Consider the following 10,545-nt stretch of genomic DNA (forward strand, 5'->3'; position numbering starts at 1 on the left):
CACAGGAAACACAATTAGTGATAGATATGTAATTAGCAACTCCTATGGTTTAAAAGGTAAACACTGCAGCTACTCCCCAATGGATCACAGAGCAGGGTTAGAAGGGTCGCTGTCAGTAGAGGAACAGAATACATCAGGATCTCAGATGCAGATGACAAAATGTCAACAGAAAATTAACATTTTGGGGAAAGGAGCAATGTCAAGGAAAAATATGAAATGACAGGTGAGAATGTGTTGTGTACATGAATAACATGCACATCTACAGTAAACACAGGAGGAAAAACAAGAGGACACAAATAAAAAGAAACACATTCCAAGCTGAAAAAAACATCTCAGGGTTTATTGAGAAAAGACTTGCTTTCCCAGTTGTGGTTACAAGGTAGAGGTATAACAGTGTAAGAGAGAGACTACTCCAAGACTGAGTGAGCCGTATATTGAGCCCCCCATATCAAACACCATGTGGGGGAACTGCAGCCCATTGTTTGTGAAAAATGTTCAAACATTTAAAATAGCTAGGAACATATCTGAAAGTAACAGACGTGTAAGTGAAATTAATCCAAAACGGAAGGAAATGATTGCTATATCCTTATCAACCATCCCTAATTTTTATAATTCTCAAACTCTTGACCGAGAAACTACAACGCCCTCCCTCCATCTCCTTCGACCATTCCTCCCTCCCCTCTCAATTTCTTTGGTTCTTGGTACTGGTGGTGCAGCTTCAATACGTCTTCCTGGGACACTCTGGTCCAGCCCTCACTGTGGACGTGGTACAGGTTGACCTGTCCTCCGCTGTAGGCATCTCGGTACGTGGCCTGGTAGATAGCCCTGCGCCCCAGCTCACACGCCTCATCCACAGAAAGATCCTGTCTCAGCCCGCTGTCCACCACACCGTACGCATACATGGACCCAGAGCCCACTGCAAACAGGTCCCCGCACACACGGTTCCCCTCCGAGTCCACGTAGTACAACCCTGAGGAGGCAGAGAGACAGGAGTCAGTCTGTACCATCTGATATTCAGGGAGGGGTAGGAGGAGAGCAAGGTAAAATGGGTTAAAGACTTCCGGAATCAGGCTTCCAGTTGAAGCTCGCATCCGCTACAAGACCATGGTGCTTGCCTACGGAGCTGTGAGGGGAACGGCACCTCCGTACCTTCAGGCTCTGATCAGGCCCTACACCCAAACAAGGGCACTGCGTTCATCCACCTCTGGCCTGCTCGCCTCCCTACCTCTGAGGAAGTACAGTTCCCGCTCAGCCCAGTCAAAACTGTTCGCTGCTCTGGCACCCCAATGGTGGAACAAACTCCCTCACGACGCCAGGTCAGCGGAGTCAATCACCACCTTCCGGAGACACCTGAAACCCCAACTCTTTAAGGAATACCTAGGATAGGATAAAGTAATCCTTCTAACCCCCCCCCCCCCTTAAAAGAGTTAGATGCACTATTGTAAAGTGGTTGTTCCACTGGATATCATAAGGTGAATGCACCAATTTGTAAGTCGCTCTGGATAAGAGCGTCTGCTAAATGACTTAAATGTAATGTAAATGTGTTGAACTGTGTCAGGGAAATTGAGGTGTAGGCTACACACTAGGGCTGACCCCATTTTGTGGACAGGCCGTTGGTTGGCCGAGAATTTTTTAGACTAGCAGAGGGAAAAATAATGTAAAAAAAAAAATATATATATATATATATACACACACACACACACACACACACACACATACATATACACACACCCCCCATTCGGAAAGTATTCAGGCTCCTTGACTTTTTCCACATTGTTACATTACAGCCTTATTCTAAAATGTATTAAATACATTTTTTAACCTCAAATCAATCTAACTACACACAATACCCCATAATAACAAGGTGAAGACAGGTTTAGAATTTGCAGACTTATAAAAAATAAATACCTTATTTACACAAGGTCCCACAGTTGACAGTGCATGTCAGAGCAAAAAACAAGCCACGAGGTACAAGGAATTGTTCGTAGAGCTCCGAGACAGGATTGTGTCGAGGCACAGATCTGGGGAAGGGTACTAAAACATTTCTGCTGCATTGAAGGTCCCCAAGAACACAGTGGCCTCCATCATTCTTAAATGGAAGAAGTTTGGAACCACCAAGAATCTTCCTAGAGCTGGCCGGCCTGTCAAACTGAGCAATCGGGGGAGAAGGGCCTTGGTCAGCGAGGTGTCCAAGAACCCGATGGTTACTCTGACAGAGTTCCAGAGTTCCTCTGGGGAGATGGGAGAACCTTCCAGAAGGACAATCATCTCTGCAGCACTTCACCAATCAGGTATTTATGCTAGTGGCCAGATGGAAGCCACTCCTCAGTAAAAGGCACATAACAGCCTGCTTGGAGTTTTCCAAAAGGCACCTAAAGGACTCTCAGATCATAAGAAACAAGTTTCTGGTCTGATGAAACCAAGAGGCCAGGCGTCAGATCTGGAGGAAACCTGGCACCATCCCTATGGTGAAGCATGGTGGTAGCAGCATCATGCTGAGGGGATGTTTTTCAGTGGCAGGGGCTAGGAGACTAGTCAGCATCGAGGGAAAAATGAACGGCGCAAAGCGCGAGAGATCCTAGATGAATACCTGCTACAGAGTGCTCAAAACTTCAGACTGGGGCGAAGGTTGACTTCCAACAGGACAACGACTCTAAGCACACAGCCAAGACAACGCAGGAGTGGCTTCTGGACAAGTCTCTGAATGGGCTCTGGCTGGGCCACTCAATGACAAACTTGAACCCGATTTATTTTGAGATATATAGACTATTATAAATTAAATGAAACTGTTCCACGAAAATGTGCATATGAAAATCATAACTTGCACGCAGATCAGTAGAAATGTTACAATAACTTTGCACTCCAAACCGCTGGTGTAGGCTAATACCGGCAACTTCAGGAGCATAATGGCTGAATCTGCGAAGGCCGGCAGCAGCGGAAGAGGAGGGTCGGGAACAGGTTTTTAAAATCTGGTTAGCCTACATTGATCTCGGACTCTTAGTCATTTGCTTAAAGCATCAGGCAAGCTCAGTAGCCCACATATAGATGATTTTTATAAAAACATAGGATGTGTCATAAATATATATTTAAAAATACACTTTTTTTTAAATGTCTACCAATCGCTTGGTTGAAAGAACAAACAACTCTCGGTCGACCAAGATGATATATATTTTTTAGTTAGGGACAGCCCTACCATCCACACACACTTCTCTCTCACACACACAAACACGTAATAGATCCAAGTGCACACACCGTGCGGTGCCCTCCAGAGGGAATGTGAACAGCTGCATCCTCTCAGAGTAAACCAAGCCCAGCAGAACCTGCTGACGAGGCACATCCCGACACACTGCCTGCCTGTCTACCCCGGGGCGCTGCTCTAGGCCTTATTGATCCCTCCCAACACACCCAAATTAACTATCGACCCATACCGGGCCAAGCAGGTGACCCGAACTCAGAGGAAAGATGGAAAAACGAAAGAACAAAATCACAACCATATTCATATATACACACTCCCACATGCTACACTTGATAATGCAAGCACACATAATTCAGGCTGGTGTATTTGCAAGGATGACTTGTGAGACAGTTTGTTCCCCAATGTGACACACGCAGAGGGCTTGATCACAGTGACGCAGCAGCAGTGACTAGCCCCACCAGCCTGTGCTTTTCCACCAGAGAGCCAACCTACAGATGGTGAATCAGGGAGGGAAAAAGCCTGTCTCTCAACACCATCAAAACGTGAACCTATGATAATTGTGAATCTCACACACACACACAAATCCTCCCAATGATAGGCCACAGAGTACAGTTCCCAGGCCAGTTAAGGACAGCCTGTTAAAGCATACTTCTTTAAGAAATTGCTCTAAGAAGTCAGAATTGCTTTCAACTGGCAAATTGCACCTTCTATACGCGTCGTTAGCTCCCTCTGATAATCACTAAGCTCCTGTCTATGCGCCAGGATAATTTTCCATTTTGGAGCTGCGACTGAAGACTGAGGAGGACTGGTTAAAAATGTAATAGAAGAGACTTTTCTAAAAGGCAGCCACTCATGCAAAGAGGCAGGGAGGAAGGCTCTTCAGGGGCAGGCAGGGATAAAAGCACCAACACCTCCACATCCATAACACACCTGGGATCTATGCAGAGAACGCAGGAATGTAGATTGGGATGACGGAGGGGGAGGGAGAGTGCGTCACTGAGAAGCGGCACAGGAGATTAGGGGAGAGGGGGACGCTCATCATGGCATAACAAAAGGGCTTAAATTCATGAGCCCACATAAACCTGCAGGAAGGCGGCGGGCTGCGAACGGCGCAACGTTCCGGCATAGCGCCTCGCCTTCCACTCCACCAGTTAGGTGACAGGCGGTTAAGCTCTAGCTCTTTTTCATGTCAGCGCTGAGGAACATCAGAGTGACAGCCTTCAGAAGAGCAGGAGCTGGCATCAGACGGACGAGCAGAGTGTCTGTCTGTCTGTCTGAATGTGTCTGTCTCACTTAAACACACCACTGGCTCCGCTCTAAGGGAAAGGAGGCCAGGGGCTTCAAAAACAGATGCTCAGCCTCACACTCACTAGGGAACAGCAGCTTACCTATACTGCACAGCTCCTGCTACCTGTGCAAATCCACTGACTCACTCAATTCAGGAGCCTATGTGGTTTGGTATTACAGTGCATTAACTTGGCCGTCAATGCATCATCTAGTCGCTCTCCATTTTATGACGCTTACCCTTTAAAAGCAACTGTTCAATGTTCCCAGATATCTTTGAAATATAATTAGTGAAAGTTTACCGTCCCCAAAAAATTGTAATTAAGTATGTTAATTGTGTTGGAATGGTGTGGGCGTACAGAATGTGTGTCATTAAAAATATTCTTGCTTTTGAAGTGTTTTTTTCCCTCCAAGTTATGCTTTAGCCACAAATAGGAGTATAGTACGAGTCAACAACATTATTTGGATAAGAGTTAACAGAATATGAACTTTTAAAAGTGAGCTTTTCACTGGACAGTTACTTTAAGTCCACTGATCACAAAACATGAGACGAGTTGTGTCCTAGAAGCCAGCGACAGAGGTGACAGAACACGACCACGAGAGGAGTGCGTTAACTCACACCATCTAGCAGCCAGGCACTAAGCCTGTTCACCATATGAGAGTCATGGCATTGAATGTTATTACCAGGCACTAAGCCTGTTCACCATATGAGAGTCATGGCATTGAATGTTATTACCAGGCACTAAGCCTGTTCACCATATGAGAGTCATGGCATTGAATGTTATTACCAGGCACTAAGCCTGTTCACCATATGAGTCATGGCATTGAATGTTATTACAGTCATATTAGTCAAGATCTTAACATACTTTATTAGATATATTTCTTGTGCCACTTAAGACACTTAATCACCAGAATAACAGTGCTTGACATCATTGTAACCGCTAATGAGCTTTCTCTTAATCGAGATTGATTTAATTTAGATGACATTTACCTCTCCATTCAATCACTGGCATTGTAGCTGCCACCATTCCTATTGCACTTATAGTGGGATCATTATTCACCCGATTGATTTCAGGATTTAATACGAGTCACCAAGGTCCCAGGCAGTCTGGAAGTCCACACATACTCCCCACTCTGTGAACAAAGCTCATCGATCAAGCAGAACCACTTTATGCATGCGACCCAATTGTCCGGGCCGAGACCTTGCGTCAATCACCACGCCAGCTCTCTCTGGCCCACAGTCCCAGCCCTATCAATCTCCCATCACAGTGTCACGGTGCAGCCCTCTTTAAGCACACCTCATGTACTGTAATGTAGGCTACTGACTCTTACCTCACAGCATCTAAAGACACAAGTTAAATCCACAAAAGTAAGCAAGTGTGACAGCAATGCCATCTAGTGGGAGACAACCAAAATGCACTCAATCCAGTACTTAGCCTACTTTCTGAACTGTGTTGGTAACTGTTGACAGCTGATGTGTTGTAAACATTTTCACAAGCAACAGACAGGAGAAGTTCGCTCAATCCCTGCTAACTATTGCTATCATGAACCACAAAAAAATAAAAAATAAATATATATAAACACACACACACCTCATACTCTGAGCAGCTACTAACTCATGCTGTATGTTGCCTACCTTTGGTATGAGTATGGGAAAACAGTTTACATAGTTAGCTAGTTCCCCAGATCATAGTGTAAACAAATACATGTACAGGTATGACTGAGGTTCCACTGTAACATAGCTACGTGAATCAGTGTAACACGTGTGCTCAGAGTAGGAGTTTTAATTACCTGGCCCCCTCTTGTCCCAACCACACACCATTGTGCCCATGCTGAGGCCCATGCCTTTATACTGGTACACCATATTGGCCAGAAGCTTGGAGGCAGCTGCCACAGAGATGCGCTCCTTGTTGCGAAGCTCATAGACGCGACACTGGCGGGCCAGCAGGCGCTCCCAGAAGCTGCAGTCAGCTGCACCTCCAGCCATGGTGCCCAGCAGGTAAGGGTTAATCTCTATAACCTTCTTTACAGTCTGGGAGGCGATATAGGCGCCAGCTGTGGCCCGAGAGTCCACCGCCACGATGACGCCATGTTGGAACTGTGGAATGATGACAAATGGGATTTCAGGTTAGTTAAGGAGGTCCAGCTGCACTTGACTTGAGAGATTGGTGGCCTTACTGGCTGTCAGTTGATGGTTTTTTTCTGCTACAGAGAGGTTGATCCAACACTTTTAGAAGGATACAAATTCTCATGAACAAAGTTTAGGCTAGTATGTAATTATACTTAGCAAGTAACTTTTGTTACTACGTAACTAACTAAGTGCAATTGAAATTACTGACAAATGCCAAGCAAATAAACTACTTTGGCTACTAGCTAGTATGTGACACATTTGGATAAAGAAAACTTGTAATCTAGCTGAAGAACTGTCAGTGTTGTCAAGCTACTGTAGGCAGTTATTTAAATAGCTAGCTTGCAAGTTTGGCTAGCGTTGGCAATGAGCAAGCACAATTAGCACGCTAACTGGCTGGCTAACATAAGCTAGCTAGCTAACCATCAAGAAAACTGAAAACAGACACAGCAAGAAACTCAAGAACACTTCACCAATATAGCTAACGTTAGATATAGCTGACATCAAATAAAATATCACGGATATCATTTTAGTTCATGTGTGAGTTATTTTACTTTCTTTTTAAATAGGCATTAACTAGCAATCTCAATTTACTTTGAAAGCCAAGGTGGTAGTCCCATGGAGAAATTCTATTTTCCTCTCCGGGCCGTCCTCCTCGTCAGGGCCGAGTGAAGCTTTTATGGCGAAATTAAGTCTGTCGCCCGGTGCAGCCCCAAATCCCAAGTCGGTCTGACCGAATCCACAACCAAATGAAAAAGACAGGTCATTATTAAATGAAAAATCGGCAGACTCACTCTGCAAGACACTAGACAACGCCATCTTTGAAAGTGTTTTGGAGCTCAACCGACACGCACGTCTTCTTCTTCTATGGTATTTTTGCGATTGCACAATTTAATGTGCATCCCGCCACCTACTGTACGGGATGAAAAGAGGATAACAGTTCATAACTTTTGAACGGTACTACCCGACTCTGGGATTTATATATACCATTCAAAAGTTTGGGGTCACTTAGAAATGTCCTTGTTTTTGAAAGAAAAAATTTAAAAATTGTCCATTAAAATAACATCAAATTGATCAGAAATACAGTGTAGACATTGTTAATATTGTAAATGACTATTGTAGCTGGAAACGGCTGATTTTTAATGGAATATCTACATAGGCGTACAGAGGCCCATTATCTTGTTCTGAGAAATGAAGGCTATTCCATGCGAGAAATCCCGGAGTCGCTTCTTCACTGTTGACATTGAGACTGGTGTTGTGCGTGTACTATTTAATTAAGCTGCCAGTTGAGGACTTGTGAGGCGTCTGTTTCTCAAACTAGACACTCTAATGTACTTGTCCTCTTGCTCAGTACTGCACCGGGGCCTCCCACTCCTCTTTCTATTCTGGTTAGAGCCAGTTTGCGCTGTTCTGTAAAGGGAGTAGTACACAGCGTTGTACGAGATCTTCAGTTTCTTGGCAATTTCGCTCATGGAACAGCCTTAATTTCTCCGAACAAGAATAGACTGACGAGTTTCAGAAGAAAGGTCTCTGTTTCTGGTCATTTTGAGCCTGTAATCAAACCCACAAATGCTGATGCTCCAGATACTCAACTAGTCTAAAGAAGGACCGTTTTATTGCTTATTTAATCAGAACAACAGTTTTCAGCTGTGCTAACATAATTTCAAATGTGTTTTCTAATGATCAATTAGCCTATTAGCCTTTAAAATGATAAACTTGGATTAGCTAACACAGTGTGCCATTGGAACACATCAGTGATAGTTGCTGATAATGGGCCTCTGTACGCCTATGTAGATATTCCATTAAAAATCAGCCGTTTCCAGCTACAATAGTCATTTACAACATTAGCAATATCTACACTGCATTTTGGATTAATTTAATGTTATTTTAATGGACAAAAAATTAGCTTTTCTTTAAAAAAAAAGGACATTTCTAAGTGACCCCAAACTTTTGAACGGTAGTGTATACCTAAAATGTTATGAAATAAATCAAACAACTTTACTGTTAAAAAAATGTATAGATCTGATCCCTACACAGGAACAAGGGGAGCCTCGGAGGCCAGGCCTTCTTCTGGCACCAGTACCCCTTGCATGTCTGCAGATGTAAAATTCTTATGTCCCAAAAAACTTTCCTGCTGCAGCCACAATGTCCAGTTTTATAGACTTCTTTGAGACTTGAGTCATACAGTTTATAACTGTGGCCATGAACTCTACCTTTTTAACACACAGGGTATTGTTTGACTGGCAGCAAACTTTTACTACAGGCTGTGGTGCATCCACTACCCTAAGTTCACTAGCATCGCTTGTTTTCTAAATTGTTTTAATCGCCTCCGCATAGGAGTTTCGATTGATCACTCTAACTTTTGCCAACTCAATCTCCTTCACTCCAGGAACTCGGGATCATGAAGCCCACCACAATTGCAACACCGTGGTCCTTCTACACATCGTTCTTCAGTATACTCTGTCTGTCTGCACACACTTGAAACAACAATCCAGTTCTTACACTGCAGTGATTTGGGAACGAAATCTCTAACACTGTATCTTACATAACCAAGCTTCACATGCGAAGATAGATGCTCTTTGTCAAAAAAACAATAGGACCAAAAAACAATAGGACCAATAGGACCAGAAGCCGGGCACCAACCACACCAGGAATTCTCCTTAGGTATTCAACATGAACATCCATCGTCACCCCTGAGATGACTCTTTTGACGGGTGCTCTACTCCGAAGTTCAAAGCACGAAACTTCTGTTGTCCGGATTCTTTTGAGGCCCACTGCAATCTTCCTCTGTTCTTCAGAAATACAAATTTTAGACAATTCCTTTTTGTTCCAGTTTGACACTGCTGTTGTCCATTCAGGAATTTCATCTTCATCTTCTTTGCTTGACGCTCTGCTCGATTTGAACTCAGCTTTCACTCCACGCCATTTTACTCCACCTCTCTGTATTTTCTCTCGCTCTACTGATCTCCTCTTCCCCACACATTGAGTCAAGACCAAATATGTTGCATGACTCCCGGCATCTTTCTTTTCTGTCTTCTTTGAATCGAAGACGCCAAATGCTAAGAGCGGCCACTATTGTACTGGCAGGATGCCAACCGCTGTTAAACTTAATCCAAGAAGAAATAGTATCTCACTGGCAGACTGTGGCAGCCCTCATCTAATTTATACCTTGCTTGTTGCCAACCTTTCCTCTTCATTCTCTCCCTCTCCACCCACACCCTGTATCTGCCCCACCATCTCTGCATGCATTTCCCTTACTTTCTGTAAAAAGTGGCCAGTGATTATATTTACTTTATATTTTCCTTAAATCTACACTAGCCCAAGAATGAACTAAAGAAGCATAACATTTCTCCCTATAGTCCAAGGAACTGACATGTTCTGTTTCTAGGCGAATTGGCTCTGGCAGTCCAAACATCCAAATACTCCATCTAAACGTGAATTAATTCTCAATTGCGGTACAGTTCAAGAAACATAGAGCCCTCTACCTTCATATCACATCAAAATAATTTCACAAATGCTAAATATAGGCTACATTTACTGTACACTATTTTAACCGGTTTTAATAGAGTTGCCGCCGACAGTATTGTTTAGTGACAACACGATTATGGCGTCCGTCTTCCGTTTACACACAGGTGTTCGGAGACGCAGGTAGCTAATTAGCAGAGGTAGTCGCCTCTGTCTTCCATCTGTTTTCTGTACACAAGAGCTGTAACATGGAAATATGGCTGATATGAAAGATACGTTCCTTATGTTTCCAAAACCGTACTGCGATGAATGTTAACGTTCAGCACGAGCGGCGGGGCTCTTAACAAAACTCCCCCGGCCAAAAGATATACGTTCATGAATAGACGAGGTAATTAGCAGCTATGAATGGGCTAAATCTACCCCTACCCTCCAACCCCAACACTAATCATCCCCCTTCCCTATGTATCAATCC

The 10,545-nt window shown here is 43.9% G+C and overlaps 1 protein-coding gene across 1 annotated transcript; it reads right to left on the minus strand.

The window, feature by feature from the left end:
• Window positions 1-319: 319 nt before the first annotated feature.
• Window positions 320-7,511, minus strand: LOC139550402 (proteasome subunit beta type-5-like). The gene is made up of 3 exons (XM_071361279.1): window positions 7,203-7,511; window positions 6,272-6,578; window positions 320-970 (listed from the first exon to the last, which is right to left on the minus strand). Exons 1-3 carry the CDS (start codon window positions 7,425-7,427, stop codon window positions 636-638), a joined length of 867 nt encoding a protein of 288 aa, XP_071217380.1. The 5' UTR covers window positions 7,428-7,511; the 3' UTR covers window positions 320-635.
• Between the last annotated feature and the right edge of the window lie 3,034 nt (window positions 7,512-10,545).

Source organism: Salvelinus alpinus, chromosome 23 (assembly GCF_045679555.1).
Source record: "Salvelinus alpinus chromosome 23, SLU_Salpinus.1, whole genome shotgun sequence".
Taxonomy (NCBI): Eukaryota; Metazoa; Chordata; class Actinopteri; order Salmoniformes; family Salmonidae; genus Salvelinus; species Salvelinus alpinus.

Bases quoted from the DNA above. Each gene is read 5' to 3' on its own strand.
- LOC139550402 (XM_071361279.1), bottom strand. From the start codon at position 7,427: ATGGCGTTGTCTAGTGTCTTGCAGAGTGAGTCTGCCGATTTTTCATTT. The intron at 6,579-7,202 runs GTAAATTGAGAT...ATCATTCCACAG, and splicing joins CTACCACCTTGGCTTTCAAA to TTCCAACATGGCGTCATCGT. The intron at 971-6,271 runs GTAATTAAAACT...CTGCCTCCTCAG, and splicing joins TTGGGACAAGAGGGGGCCAG to GGTTGTACTACGTGGACTCG.